Here is a 16,349-nt window from a genome sequence, read left to right as displayed (position 1 = left end):
TGTGTGTAATTTTCTGAAACGCATTCAAACTCCTGCTTTGGATCATGGCCACACAACAGTTGTTTACATCCAATATTATACTATCCTGGGTTTCTATGGGTTCATTAACATGTAAGTCAGTATATGACCCAAGCCAGTTTTTGTGCCTTTATGTGAGAACAGTGCCAATAGTTCACACTGTATGCACTGAATCTGGTAGATAACTAAGGATGCAATCCTAACCCCTTTCCCCCTTCCTGGTGTGACTCTGCGGAGTAGCACCACCACTGCCACCATCTGCTCTTGGCAGTTATGGTGAAAAATGTTGGGAGAGAGGCAATAGTGTCTGATCCCTGCACCAGCTCCAGGTGGCCCACAATCCAGGGTTAGCTCAGTCCCATTTTGCTCTGTTTCAGGTCTTTCTATGAGCCTCTACTGATGGGGATACTACCAGCAGACCTCCCTCCCACCTGCCCATTTGGTGGTCAGCAGGAGGCTGATTCAGCTGGCAAAACTCCATACAGTTCAACTCTCTCACACACCCCCAAAATCCCCCAGAATAAAGGAGGTTTGGATTGCTCTGTCTGCCATCAAAGTGAGCCATGTTTAGATTAGACTTGGCAGTTGCTTGTGCTTCCAAGAACTTCCATAGCTATGCAGAAAAAGAAAAGCCTTTCCTTCCCATTTTTTGTTAGGGTCATCTCTGAATGACAGCAAGTAAACATGGAGTGCGTTATTCATGTCGGAGCGCCATGTGCATAAGGGAGCCCCTTATGGAGCTCTTGACTGGGAGGGTTATATTTATTGCTACTGGTAGACACAAAGACTTTGCCTTTGAAATATTGACATTTGGAGTCCACAGACATCTATGATTTGGGAGTTTTATACAGAACCATATCTCTATCGTTCTCCCTGTCTCTGTATTACCTTAGCTAAGGAAGGTCTGGAGAAGAAACCTTTGGTTCCATGCTCATTCACCTGACTAATCGTTCAACACACTGGGCTAGAATTCCTTTCTCTTTTTGAAGGCAGCAATACAAATATTGTGTTTAAATAATGCATGGTTTTTTTAATCGGTTGTTGCATGATTGTCCATTACAGAACTTAAACCTTTTGCTTTGGAATAAAAACGTCTGGAACATCTCACCAGGGGGCGGATCACATTTCATCTTCAAGCTCTGCAGGGCAATGCTAAGTCTGAAACTTTCCATATTGTGTGGTGGAACATTATTTTGCCTGTTAATACCAGGCACTTAACAACCATCAGCGGCCTCTTTTTGAAATGCTCGATAAATACTATGCATTTGGAATATATTTTTATGGTTGTCCCTTTCCCATTGTTTGATCTTTATCCCGTATGCCATTTCATTTCTTTTGCTGGGCTTTTGGTTTTATTGCATCTGCATATTTGGAAAAAAAAATGCTTCATAAAAATGATTCCACTCTAAAAAGACAATACTGTACAGCAAGGAACAAATCACAGAATGCATATTTCGAAAAAGGGGCATAGCTCAGAGCATATGCTCTGCAAGCAGAAAGTTCCAGGTTCTAGGGAAACCAGCCAGATGGGCTGGGTATAAATAATAAATTATTATCATTATTATTACAATTTCCAGCACCTCCTGGCAGGGGTGGAGAGACCCCTGTCTGAAACCCCAGACAGCCGCTGGACATCAATGTGTAGACAATACTGAGAGATAGATAGATCAATGGTCTGACCCAGAATAAGGCAACTTCCTACATAAAGTGTATTGGTGACTTGACTGGCTGTTAAGTGCTCTACTCCCACTTTTAAAACATCCACCCTTTGGGAAGCGGGTGCTAAAAACGAGTGAAAAGCCAGGGCTCTTGGCGCACTGTTCCCAACGGTGTGCTTTTCCCATCCCTGTGAAACAGAACTCCTGTCAGTCGCTAGACACATTCTGCAAAATACAAGAGGTGGTATAGCTGACATGCCTCATTCCTTTTCGCAGATTACTAATCATGCCAAATGGCCATGTGGAAATTACGAATGAAAGACAACTGCATGGCTTGGTATTATCTGAGCCCAACGCCTCATTTCATTTGTAATAATACACCCGGCCGACCATAATTGACCTTTTAAACCATTCAGTCTGACGGAAGAACAGTAGTGAAATATATGTACAGCTGAGCTTGACAGATTTGCACATGTCACCTCCAAAAAAACATTAGTGCTACTATTCTGTCAGAGAAAGTAGGAAGAACAATGTTTTCAGAGAGCATACAGTTACCAAGAGACAGAGAACGTACTTGCACTGTGCGTGGAAATACTTGATCAGGTTTTGAAGCAAGTCAACTCCTTTTTTAATCTTGATCTCATTGACTTTCAGCAGGTACTGTTAAAATAAATAAACAAATAATGCACACAAAAACAATTATTAATTACTGTTTCAGAATGAGGGTCATAGAGCTAGTGACAAATAAACCATTTTAATTCTCAACAGTTCAAAGAAAAGAAACAGCATTTTTTGGTGGGTGGATGGGGTGGGAGGAATCCACCTCAGATGGAGCAAATGCTGAAAAGGGTTTCTTCAGCTATCTAGTGTAAGCAAGTGGAACGATAGGCCATGGTCCAAGGAACTAGTTCTGCACATCCAAAGCTTTATTATACAGTGGTACCTCGGGTTACAGACGCTTAAGGTTACAGACTCTGCTAACCCAGAAATAGTACCTCGGGTTAAGAACTTTGCTTCAGGATGAGAACAGATATTGTGCTCTGGCAACGCAGCAGCAGCGGGAGGCCCCATTAGCTAAAGTGATGCTTCAGGTTAAGAACAGTTTCAGGTTAAGAACAGACCTCCAGAACGAATTAAGTTCGTAACTGGAGGCACCACTGTACAGCAGCTCCCTCTGCCACACGGCAAACTACTTTTTGTCTTTTGTGAACTGCTTTGTGAGGTCCCCCTGAAAAGCGGTATATAATGAATAACTTAAATAAAACAAACTACGGTACTTTTGAAAGCAGGGAGCATTTCTAAACAATTTGTGGCACAACACTAAGGATTTCTCAGATGATTGTATCCATAATTCTCTGGAGTACTGGGGAAATTTTTTAATATATGAATAAGACCTGGTATTTAATTTAACATGACATGAAGGCTAACTAAGTCTTCAACCAGTTGTAGTTTGGCCTTAACATCTAAAGCATACAGTGGTACCTCGGGTTAAGTACTTAATTCATTCCGGAGGTCCGTTCTTAACCTGAAACTGTGCTTAACCTGAAGCACCACTTTAGCTAATGGGGCCTCCTGCTGCTGCCGCGCCGCCGGAGTACGATTTCTGTTCTCATCCTGAAGCAAAGTTCTTAACCCGAGGTATTACTTCTGGGTTAGCGGAGTCTGTAAACTGAAGCGTATGTAACCTAAAGCGTATGTACCACTGTACTTGCTTGGAAATTAGCTTAGTTGAAATGTATGAGAGTCACACCCTACAGAGTGGATTTACGATTGCATTGTTGATCATGGTATCTCACCCACCATGAATGTGGGCACCTGGTAAAAGGAAAAGGAACCCTGACAGACACACAGCTCACGTAAGCAAGGCACTGCATTGGTGCTGCTCTTCCCTCTTCCTTTAATTAATTTACTACATGTAAGGTCTCCAGCACAGCAGATTCAAGTTTAATTTACTGCGCAAACAAATCTTCTTTAGTAGCTCCTCACAAATTAAGACCAAGTATATTGATCCTAAGCATCTAGCACTAATCAGCTTTGTTCATGTGAACACAGTATCAACTACTCTTCATTTTGGAAGCCCTACTAAAAAATAGAGTCAAACCATGGATTCTGAACGCCTCCGTTTCAGAATGCTTCAGCTTCCAAATGCCGAAAACATGGAAGTAAATGCTCTAGTTTTCAAACGTTTTTCGGAAACTGAACATCCGATGCGGCTTCCGCTGAATGCAGGATGCTCCTGCAACCAATCGGAAGCCGCGCCTCGGTTGTCGAACATTTTGGAAGCCAAACAGGCTTCCAGGACGGATTACGTTTGACAACCGAGGTTTGACTGTACCACAGAAACTATATACGACTTACAATAAGCTTTTATGCACACACCAAGTGCTTTTTCTTACTTTTCTACCTTACAATACAATATCAGGAGCTGCTATATTTCTGGTGGATATTTTAGGACTGAAGTGTTATTTGTACTTTTATATGGTGGTGGATAAGATAATAGAGGAGGAAAACCAGAACAAACCCAAATCCACATATTAAAATTGTCTCTCTGTGTCACAGAGCTCCTAACACATCTTTTTATATTATGGTGTCTAAAACTCCCCAACTTTCTGCCTTAATTTTCTCCATGTGAGTGTTTTCTGCTTCTAAACTGCTATAGGCGTCATCCTACTAGTGTGCTCTATGTGGGGCTACCTTTGAAGGTGACCCGGAAACTACAACTAATCCAGAAATCGGCAGCTAGACTGGTGACTGGGAGTGGCTGCCGAGACCACATAACACTGGTCTTTAAAGACCTACATTGGCTCCCAGTACGTTTCTGAGCACAATTCAAAGTGTTGTTGCTGACATTTAAAGTCCTAAATGGCCTTGGTCCAGTATATCTGAAGGAGCGTCTCCACCCCCATCGTTCATCCTGGACACTGAGGTCCAGCGCCAAGGGCCTTCTGGCGGTTCCCTCACTGCGAGAAGCCAAGTTACAGGGAACCAGGCAGAGGGCCTTCTTGGTAGTGGCGCCCACCTTGTGGAACGCCCTCCCACCAGATGTCAAAGAGAACAACACCAGACTTTTAGAAGACATCTGAAGGCAGCCCTGTTTAGGGAAGCTTTTAATGTTTGATGGATTACTGTATTTTAATAATTTGTTGGAAGTTGCCCAGAGTGGCTGGGGAAGCCCAGCCAGATGGGCAGGGTATAAATAAATTATTATTATTATTATTATTATTATTATTATTATTATTATTATTATCCGCTTGGTCAAATTCTTTCAAGTAGAAGAAACTTGACAGTGTCAAATCTGAAGATATTCTGCTACACCAGTTCGACTCAGACAATCCTCAGATCATGGTCTGGAGGGACAGACATAGGCTAAGAGCTCAGTGTTGTATCTCTACCTTTCATCAGTGCCTATTAGCCACAATGCCTATGTTCTGCTGTTGGAGGCACTATGCCTCTGAATACCACTTGCTGGGAATCACAAATGGGGAGAATGCAGGCCCACTCAGCTCCCTTCTGTGAGCTTCCCATGGGCATCTATCTGGCAATTAAGAGGCCAGGATGCTGAACTAGATGGGTCATTGGCCTGATCCAGCAGAGCTCCTCTTATGTTTATTTTCTCTCCTCCATTTCTGGTTATTTTACATATACAGTTTGCCGCAACAACCAAATAGGTAAACTGTGTGGCCCCCAAACTACAAGTTATAAGCCAACTCTAATCCATTATTTCAAACAATAGTTTGCAGGTTACTGTCAACCGTAGTTTGCAAACTATGATCAGAGCTGCCCAGAAATGTGAGGAGAGAATTGGCACGTGAGAAGCGAGAAGAGAAACTACATTGAGGCGAGGGGAACTCAAAGGTAGCACATTCCCAGTCCTACTAACGGTGGATTCAAGGACAATCCACTCAGGGCTACTGCCACACAAAACCAAAGAGCAACCAAGTTTGAAACCGAACCATTACAGAACAATCCCCAGGCAGCAAATTCATTGCAGCCCTTCAGGGCATGAACAGCTCTTTCCCAACAGCTGTTAAATTTCCCTACTTAACCAAATAAAATGAGATTTTATTTTTCCCCATCTCTCAACAATACTGCAGCAGATGGCAACTTGAATGGGCGCAGGAGACAATCCCCTAAGCCTAGGATGGGAATGGTTGCATAAAGGATTTGCCTATTTGGTTTGTTTATAATCTGCGTGCACACACACAAACACACACAAAGGCTTTATGGGATGCCAGTTTATCATTGATAAAATATCTGCGTAAAAAGCAAGAAATTCCTTCCTAAAACTGGAACCATCCAGGTTAGCTTCAAAATTCCCTTCAGCACTTGCCACAGAAAATAAAAATAAAATAAAATGTTCACTCTTACCTCACACATTTGTAATTGGAAGAACCGCCTCTCTTTTTCCATCTCTTCTGCTATTTCAGCCCCACTTATTTCTGTACGTATCATCCCGTGTAATTTAGCGTGCTCCTTTTTCTCTTTCTCTATTTTTGTCCTGCGTGGAAGAGAACCAACAAAAGAGCCATCAGCCTGAAACCTCATTCTTTTACTTGTTTCGGTTTTGTTTCAGGTTTGTGCTCGACACTCAAAATTAAACGGCAACCCACCCAGTATAGTGGAGCCGTCCTGCTGAGCTCAATAGTACTAAGCTCCAGATCAACAGAGTTTTACGCTCAAACTAAAATGCTCCTCACTAAAATCAGGCCAACTTGCACAGGAATTGCTAAATTCTGTATTGTGCTGCAGGTATGTAATCGGTTTCCCTTTTTTACAGCTATGGAGCCCTTGGATAGTATGACGCCATCATCAACTAGGTGTAGGGTCTAAGGAACAAAATGGGTTTCTGAAATACTCTCTGAAGAGTGGGACTGGTAATAGCCTTTTAAAAATGTGCATGAGATACCAGTACAATAAAGTATCTGCAAAAGAGACACACAGACACTCATTCTTGTCCTTGCAAATGAAACAATGAGCTAAAAAACAACAACCCCAAATCACTTATTAACGAAAAGTTGGGCCACTGAAAGGTGGATGGAGTCCACTGCGAATTAAGATATCTCTGAAGCCAAACCCAGTTGACCACCTCTGTGTGTTAAGATTATAAAATTTCTTCACTAAGTTGCCTCATAATCCTCAAGAACTAGTTAATGGAACATTTTACAACCAAGTGGCAAACAATCCTCACAACACGGCCCACATATTACACACTCTTTTTCAGCTGCTACACTTCCTTAGCCAGTTCTGTGAGCCAGCTTTACACAGCACTCCCTTGTTGGCCGAGTTTACTTTCTTTGAATGAAGCCAACCCTTCCCCCATCAACCCAGAGCACAGCTGTCTTCCCTTCCTGTTCCTGAGCCAACTTGACATTGCAAATGCAAGCCAGAAGGGCTGGGTTGGAGGCTTCCGAGTCTTAGTAAGCAAGCTGCCCTGATTACCCAAAGGTCACTGTCGACCAGCATGGGCAGCAGCAGTGCAGCAGAGAACAAAACAGCAACACCAAAACCTACAACACATAACTAGGTTACTGGGATTAGGGGGCAGGAGTCTTCATTTTGCACTGACATTTGTGTTTACTGGTTCCCGCTGAAGCCACTGAACCACATGCGATAAAAATCAAAGGCACGTTGTATTTGTTAAAATTATTTGTACCCAGGAATTGCGGAGGGGCAGATTCTTAAAAAGAGGGAATTAGGCTCAGTATAAAAAGGATGCATACTGACACAGGGCACAAGGTATGATTCACACTTCTGTGATTCAGGAAGGGACTTGTTGCGCTAGGATGCTCTAGGCACAAGCCTGTGTCTGGTATTTCAACATTTTCATACATATCTATAATTTCAGACATATGCAAAACCGTGCAGCATAGAGAAGTGCTGAGAAAGGCTTTTTTATTCAGAAAATGTAGGCAGCGCAGATTCCTTCGTTTGCATCTGTTATACACTTGCATAAGAACTGACATAATGGGTGACATCCGTACTGTCATCATTTCCTCAAATGTGGATGCTTCAGACCATTTTAACAGCACAAGGCACTAAGGAAGTAAAATACTCCATTCCCAATCTTGCATTCTTAGTTCTGGCAACTTTATCAGAGAACACAATAGGCAATCATTTCCCTCTACGCTTGCGTTTTTAATAACCGTAGTTGGATTAGAAGTGGGTCCGCCAACTGTGGTTTGGGCTACCTGCAAATAGCATTAACACCGGAGCACATGTAATGCTAACCATAGTTAGCTCTGAAATGGAATAAGGAATGGCTAAGCAAGAGGGGGGGTGCACAAGGTTGCCAGGTGCTATCCTGACTGCTAACCCATAGACAGGAGATTAGGCATTATAGTTCTGCACCAGGCCATTGTGAAAGGGTCAACAGTTTGTTTCTTGAAAACAAAACCAAAGGAAGGTTTGCGTACAAGGGCAGAGGAAACACTATTTACCGTTTTAGTTACTATCCGCTGTCATCTAAGGCTACTGAACCAAAGCAGTGGATGCATTTAATTAAACCTCCATTGCTTACAAGGATTAAAGAATACACAGAATCTCCAGGGTTGCAATTCAACCCCTTGGGCAAACTAATCATCAATCTATATAATTTCTGTTAAAGAGGATGTCTGGAGCCAATCTTACACAGGCAGCACAGAAACCCAAGTATTAACTTTCTCCTTCTCTCTCTCTGGAAACTGAATTCTTGGAAGGAGTACACAGCAGCTATGTAAAAAAAACACACAAACCAGCTCCTTACGGAATAATTTATTGTTCAAATGATGTTCGTTATATGTTTAACATGGGCACGTTTACTATAGTCCTCTAGCACAAGGTACTTTCCAAGAGTTGCCTCTGAGCACAGCAATTTTTTCTTTCTGGCAACATAACTCAGATCCATAAAAAAGGAAGTGACGGTATCCTTGCTGCAGGCAGGAGAGGGGCTTTTTTGTCTGTTTGTTTTAAAGGCTTTTGTGCTGCAAAAGTTCCACAAAAGAGCTGGGATATTGCTGGAGGGAGAAAGAGTCATTTCACTTAAAGGCCTCGGTCAGCCTAAAAAGCTTTCTGATTCGGATTTACAGAACATGGTGAAAGGAAGCAGGGAAATGATTTCAAAAGGAAAGATCATAACTCCATACAGTCATACCTTGGTTCTCGAACGGCTTAGTTGTTGAACAAATCGGCTCCCGAATGCCAAAAACCCGGACGTAAGTGTTCCGTTTTTTGAACGTTTTTCGGAAGCTGGACATCCGACACAGCTTCCGCTTGAGTGCAGGAAGCACCTGCAGCCAATTGGAAGCCGCACCTTGGTTTTCGAATGGTTTCGGGAGTCATACGGACTTCCAGAACGAATTAAGTTCGTTCGAGAATCAAGATTCTACTGTATTCTGAAAGCCTATTGTAGTGTCTTCTATAATGCTTAAGCAGCAGACGTCATAGCAAACCAGGGTCTTCTTCAAGAATTCTGGTACATAATTGGCATCTGAAGCACGGAAGAGGCAGTTTGTCACAATATCAAGTTTTAGTGAGAAGGCACACTCGAGCTTGGGAAGCCATAGAAATGTAGGAGGCTGCCCTTTACAGAATCATCCAGCTGGTCCAGTTAGCTCACTTGTTGTCTATACTGACTAGGAGGCTCTCTAGAGCTACAGACGAGGGCATTTCTCAGTCCTTCCAGAAGATGCCAAAGACTGGGCATGGCATTTTTGCATGCAAAACACGTGCTCAGAGTTTACAGCTCCCTCCTGTCTGCTGAGAGTGCAAATTATTTTCTTCTACTGTATATGCTTTGTCTGCATACCATGCTGTTAATGTTCAATCTTATAAAGGACAGTCTAGCAGAACAAAGGCAAAGCGAGCACTCAGATTTTAAACCCAGCCAGACCTACTCACAGGTCCACAGTTAATTGCTGGCACTTTTATCATAAAGTATTGAATAGTACTGTTGCAACAACCACTTCGAGGCATTGTCAGAAGTAGCTTTTCCTTTAGTGCGATCACAAACGCATCACCAAGAGGCTGGTATTTCATCCGCGTATAATAAAAAGTGATGGCAGCCTTGCTGCAGGCAGAAGGGGAGCTTTTTGTTTGTGAGCTTTCAAGGAAACATGCACTGCAGTACTGCATGGAGAGTGGGAAGCACACCAGGCTTTTAAATAAAAAAACCCACATCAGACGTTGCGCAAAATGGTGTGAATATTGCTGGAGGGAGACAGGGCCATCTCATCCAAAGGCCTCCTGTAGCCTAAAAAGCTTTTTTGCTTAGGACTTCTGATTCACAGAACATGGTGGAAGGGAGTAGGGAAGCTCTCTCAAGAAAACATTATAGAAGAGTGTCTTAAAGTATTCCATGGATTTGCAATAATAACACCGTCCAAATGAAAGAGCTGGTACTGGGCACGTCATCTTTCAGCCCCAAAACCTCAACTTTCATTTTTTGGGGGGGATGGGGGGAAGGGATACTAATGTGCTGCTGGTTTGCTTTCATGCTGAAATAGTTGTTGACCATTTTTACTGATGTTATTGCTATTCTGCTAGGCGTTGTGTTATCAACACAGCTATTCTACTGTCAATTTCACCATTGTTCTATGGTCTCATTTATGCGATATGTTGGAAGCTACCTAAAAGGCAGCCTCAAATATATATTAAATAAATAAACAGATTTCACTTCCTTGAACACAGAGGTAAATTTGGCAACAAGCAGACAAACTCTGGAGAAGCCTTGGACATGGTAGAAAATTTAACAATGGCTTCCAGTGGCCAAAGCATGGAGTTTTCATGCCCTGCATGGCTGTGTATTCCTCCTGCCCCTCTTGTCTACAGTGACTACTGGTCTGCTAGACCCTTTTCCATCCTTTGACTGTCCCCTTAAAACTCTACTTCTCTTATTTTTACAAAAGGAGTATTAAATACAAAATTGGTTTTCTGTGCCAGGGGCAGATGGGGCTCGTCAATCTGGGAAGGTAGCCCATGCAGCAGAAGGAAAACTCTGATCCTAAACCTCTGTTGCCTTGCAGGATATCTGTGGGAGAAGAAAGGCTGAGGAGTAAACCCTACACAAATCCAGAGTGGAGTGCCTACGATGGGTCGATGGTGCCTTGCACGCCTCCTTCTGGCAACTCCTGCAGCCAAACGTATTGCTCTGATTTCCTTTGAACCACATCAGCAAAGCCAAGAGGGGTTTGTGGGTGTTTTTTTCTGGGCAGCTCAGGACCTCCAAACACACTGCCCAGGCTTGCACCTCAGGGAGGTCAACTCAGTGCTGCCAACACAGTGGTTTCACTTCACCCCCGGAGGTGCACTGCATTGTCTCTCAAGAAAGATGGATGCCAACAAAAGTGTTGCAGCAACATGAAGCTAAACCAGCAGGATTTCTCTCCCTTCTCCTGCTACACACGTTGAAGGAAACTAATCTTTCCTGGCACACTCAATTTATCACTGAAAGGCCCACTACACTGCACAGTAATAAGATTCCGAGTTGCAAAGCAAATTTTCAGCATTGTGCACCAACAGGTTCATACAATGAGAAGGATTCCCAGTGGTTGCTCCACTCTTATTTCATCTCAGTACCTCTTCAGGGGTTTTTTAAAGCTAGAATCACGCGGCATTGGGTGACTTTACCTTGATGTATTTTACTGTGCCTGTGCTAAAGACTTTGCCAGATTATGTATTCTTTTGAAACAGTCAGGTGCAATTGTTAAAAAGCAACATAACGCGTTCATATGTTAAAAGACACGGGCACATTCAAAATGGTTTTTACATGAGATAGTATTTGTTTCTTAATTGCTCCTGAGGAAGTTCTTTGACTCAAAATGCCCTGGGCCTTAATAAACAAAGAGATTCCTGTGCACCTTTGAGATTTCCTCATTTTCTATACTGGTGTCCTCCCGTTTCTCAGCCAGTGCTAACCTCTCAAAATAGCAGTTTAGGAATCTGGTATTGAGAGCTCATGAACAGGAAACTAGTATAAATCATACAAAACCAATGCATGCACATATAAAGAGCATACTAAGTATTTCTGGTAAGGTATTAGCACACATATATGCTTTCAACTAATTAATTTTTTTAAAAAAACCTTAGAAAGAAGTTATACCAAGTGATAATCAACAATTAGAAACTATATAAAGTCCCACTGATTTCAAGGGGACTGAGATATGTTTGCCACTCAAATACTGCATCATCAAATGATGGTTTGCAGATATCAGGCACTGCGGCTCAAGCAGTGCCGTAATTTTTTATATCAGCTTGCCTCACCTCCTGCACAACACACCTTTCAACTAAACCACCTAACCAATTCAGCTTCAAGCCATTAAGTAATAAACACACACATGACTGGATCAGCCTCAGGTAGCTAAACTGGAACTGCACTGACCTAAATCCTTCATGAATTAAAAACTTGGGTTGCAACTTTATGCAGTCCTGAGTGCGGTGAACGAAGTGGCTCTTCCTTCTGAACAAATGTACATTGCGGGGGAGGGAGCTATTTAGCAACAAATCCAAATTACTGGCTATTTGACAGAAAGAAAATACATACACTTTTGTTTCATAGTCTTTCCACGCTTTATCAAAAGGTTTCTTCAGATCCTGCAAAAAAACAAACATTTTTAAAAGGTTCATTCTGAAGCATCCTTCAAATCACCCAAACCAGTATTTATTTATTTTTGCAGCCAGAACACCTTTGTCACCCTTTGAACACCCACGGGTTTTGATTCATTCCCTAAGCTTCTAATGATGTCCATTCAGTGGGAGATTAAACAACAGGAAGTCCAACATATACCCTCCATTGATTTCTGTGGGAGCAAAGATCAGTACACCGACCCAAGCACCTGCTCAACACCAACGTGAACTTTGGGTAACTCAAAGTATCTGAGAGATAGCCGGGTCTGAAGGAGCAAAGCAGCTGTGAATCTCCACTCCATTTATATGCTATTTCCTATCTTGCAGACACTCCCTGGAGTCTTTTCACTCCATCTCGTCTGTTGACCAATCACAAAAGTAGCTCAAGCAGAAAAAATACCGTATTTTTCACTCTATAACACGCACCAGACCATAACACGCACGTAGTTTTTAGAGGAGGAAAACAAGAAAAAAAATATTCTAAACGAAATAGTGGATATATGATTTTTGTGGTTCATGCTGTGGCCACAGACATGTGATCTGACAGTGAGTTTGGAGTAGCCCAATGCAAAAATCCTGAGGATCCATGTGGATCCATGTTTGTAACCACGGAGGAGGGAAGGAAGGGGAACCATGGATCCTCTGCTCACGACTGCAGCAGATCCCCACCACCACCCGCAGGCATTCGCTCCATAACATGCACAGACATTTCCCCTTACTTTCTAGGAGGAAAAAAGTGAGTGTTGTGGTGCAAAAAATACGGTAATTGAGAGAGAGAGAGAGAGAGAGAGAGAGAGAGAGAGAGAGAGACTTCAATATTTGGCTCTATCTTCCTTGCTCCACTCTTTTGATCCCCTTCCTTCCTTCCTTCCTTCCTTCCTTCCCTCCCCACATGGAAATGCCTTTCTTTCCTAAAGCCACAGTGTGAGGCTCCTTGCCCCCCAAAGATGGTACTTTTATATATGTAGCAGAACGACTCATTCTTATTTCAGTGGTACACAAAACCTTTATATGTTCCATATCCTGTTTGCCACTTAAATAGCAATGCAGATCGTATTACCTCCAGCTTACCTGTAACTACATCCACTGCCTATGGCCCCTCAGATTCCACTTACCTGAGTCAGACTCAGACCCTGCTGCAGCCTACTGCACAGCTAAGCTAAGCCACCAGCCTGTCAATGTTTTGTTTTTGTTTGTTTTTTGCTTCCAGGATTCTCCCTGAGGAGAACATTGGCGGCAGACCTTCAGCTGACAAGCATTCTACACTGTTCTCCTGTCCATTTACTGAGGAAGGGAAATAAACAACCAAACTGGGAAATTGTGAGGTTATTTAAACATGGATACTTTGATAACTGTGAAAGGTTAAGTTCTGTTTAAAGTGTCTGAGAGGTGCATGGGACAGAGTGAACAAGTCCAACCCTGCCCCTCACAATATCTCCCAAAGGAGAATTCTGGGTGGGAAATAGCATCGAAACAGGCCCTTGGTGCCTGTTAACTCATGCTAGCCAAAACATAAATATAATTTTCCTGTCACAGCAGAGAGGGGATCTTTGCTAAGTAGTGTGCATGTTTTTAAATGGGTAATTAATCTTTAAAATGACATGATCATTGTTTTATGGTCACTTGCAAGCATCTCCAGCAGTGTTTTCTTTCAATGCCCTATAATATATGATGTATTTTCAAGCATTTTGCAAAAGTGAATAAGCAAATTCTTCATTTGTGTTCGAATGTGATTATGGTGTTTATTATGGATATTAAATAAGAAATTTTCAGGGCTCCCATCTGCCTGGGAGCCATACTTCTTAACACCAGGGAAGCAGAATACTCATTGTTTTAGATACTCAACACTTAGAAGTACTGGCTCAAAAAAACAAAAACAAAGTAAAGCACAGCAAATAAAATACTATATCTAATACTATGGATATGACAGGTTGTAATGGGTGGTTCTCTAGCTGAAATGTGCTTATGCTGACAAGGACAACAACATAAACAGTATACAATGGTACCTTGGTTTGCAAACAGTCTGGTTTGCATACGTTTTGGATTACAAACACGTCAAACCCGGAAGTACGTATCCCAGTTTGCAAACTTTTTTTGGATTACAACCCAATTTGTTTGGATTATGAACAAATTTCTTTTGGAGGCCCCATTGGCGAAAGCGTGCCTTGGGTTACAACCTGTTTTGGTTTACAAACAGACCTCCGGAATGGATTATGGTTGTAAACCAAGGTACCACTGTATTGGTAAAATATATAGATATATGCAACATACCCCTTTCACTCCTTTTAGATCCCCTTTCAGCAAACTGTCCAGTGGAAAAGTGATGATGTTGTTCATGTTCTGGATCTACAACGAGAATTGCAATAGTTTTAAAACATGTTCGCTCTTAGGCTCAGTAGCCTTAGTTTCCCAGACAGAAATAGGAGCGTCCAAACCTTGGGGAGAAGCAAGTCAAAAACAGAACAGTGTGAGTGCACATAACATATCATTATGAAAACATAGCAGAGAATAGCTTTCTTGAGCAGGCCCCGATTCCTTGGGGAGACCTCATGGTGCCTCTTCCTGTGCTTTGGTCCCTAAGAGGTGCAAGACTCTAGTTTCCACATTTGAGGAAAGGGAAAAGATAATGGCAGATTCCCTTCTTGGAAGTTTGCAGGCAGCCTTATTTCATTATTACTAACTCACAGTGCACAAGGTGTGGCTGTATTCTCTTGCTATTGCGTTAAATTTTAACTTCATCCAAATAACAGGGCAGGCTTGCTGGCAACAGATGGAGCATTATACTGTATATGTATGTGATCAAAATTACAGATCCATACCTAGAAGTGTGGCTTTCTGTATTTTTTTTAAATCACTAATTCACCTGATGCACTCTGTAGTGGTCTGTGATCATTCTCTATTTAACAAACTGCTTTCCCTATAATGATAAAAGCACAGCGGAAATAAAGGTTTTGAAACAGGTGTCTAAGCAACTGTAGACTACAGAATAAAGTGAATCAACATATGCCAGGAATATATAACAATTCAATCTGATGCTAGCATCAAGAAGTGAAGCTTAAACCTAAAAAGACCATTAGAATACAAAAATAATTGGTGTTGGCTTTAGCAAGAAACAATCCAAAAGAAAAACAGGCCTTCCTAAAGCTTTTTTCTATCGCCACATAATCAAGGAGCCATTTCAGGTGCAGCACAAGGCCATGGGTCAGTTCATGTGTAACACTAAACCAAACCATGTTCAATGTCTAAACCAAACCATGGTTTAGTGTGAATGCCTAAGCATATGAGCTCCCAAAGAGGAGCAAAACTAACCACCAACTCAGGTTCAGAGCGAAGCAGCCATGATCTCTTCTTTAGAAGCCAGCAGAATTGCACGTTCCTGCTAAGCCAAGGTTAGCATTACATGCCAACTAGGTCAATGGCTGCATTAACATGTAACACTAAACCGGGGTTTAACAATATATAGATGAGCTCCAGTGAGTTGGCTGCAGTATTCCAACACATACTGCTACACTGAAAGTCCCTTCATATGGTGCACATATGAATAGATCTTTAATCACAATGGATGTAAGTACGACAAGATGGTTGAGGGGTATGCTATCAGCATTGAGTAAACTTGTCCATACAATCTTCCAAAGACAAACTAACCAAAGTTACCTGAGACTGTCACCATACAACTGTCCTAAAGAAAGTTGGAGGGAGTTTACACAAGTGTATTCAGTGATCAGTGCCAAATGAATGACAGAAGCTTTGGCAAGGAATAATACTGTGCTCTGCCAAGGAAAGTGTTTAATTACTTTTTTCTGAAAAGTGCTCCACGTACTGATATCAAGGCAAACAATAAAAGGGGTTTCACAAAGCGCTTGGAAATATTATACACACAACACAGAAGTGAGCTCTCATGAAAAAAAGGAAGAAAGACACAATGTATTAATTTTCAAATTGATTAAACACACACACACACAATGACTCTATTTGAAGTTTCATTTTCATGAGTGGAAACTAAAACAAGTGTTTTCGAAAACAAGAGTTTAGCAAGAAGGCTTGTAAAAACAGTAAAAGCTAGGAGCTCTATTA

General features: G+C 42.0%; 1 protein-coding gene across 5 annotated transcripts in view; it reads right to left on the bottom strand.

The window, feature by feature from the left end:
- Window positions 1-16,349, bottom strand: part of ASAP2 (ArfGAP with SH3 domain, ankyrin repeat and PH domain 2) — a 93,237-nt gene that overhangs the window by 41,331 nt on the left and 35,557 nt on the right. For all 5 annotated transcript variants that reach the window (XM_083495536.1, XM_083495539.1, XM_083495537.1 and 2 more), the window contains exons 4-7: window positions 14,547-14,621; window positions 12,193-12,242; window positions 6,045-6,174; window positions 2,251-2,336 (exon numbers count right to left, since the gene is read on the bottom strand). In XM_083495536.1, coding sequence (XP_083351662.1) covers window positions 2,251-2,336; window positions 6,045-6,174; window positions 12,193-12,242; window positions 14,547-14,621 — 341 coding nt within the window. The remainder of the gene's footprint in view (window positions 1-2,250; window positions 2,337-6,044; window positions 6,175-12,192; window positions 12,243-14,546; window positions 14,622-16,349) is intronic.

Source organism: Podarcis liolepis, assembly GCF_965112155.1.
Source record: "Podarcis liolepis genome assembly, chromosome: 3".
NCBI lineage: Eukaryota > Metazoa > Chordata > Lepidosauria > Squamata > Lacertidae > Podarcis > Podarcis liolepis.
Note: the sequence above shows the minus strand (reverse complement) of the source record. Positions and strands in the feature narration are given on the sequence as shown.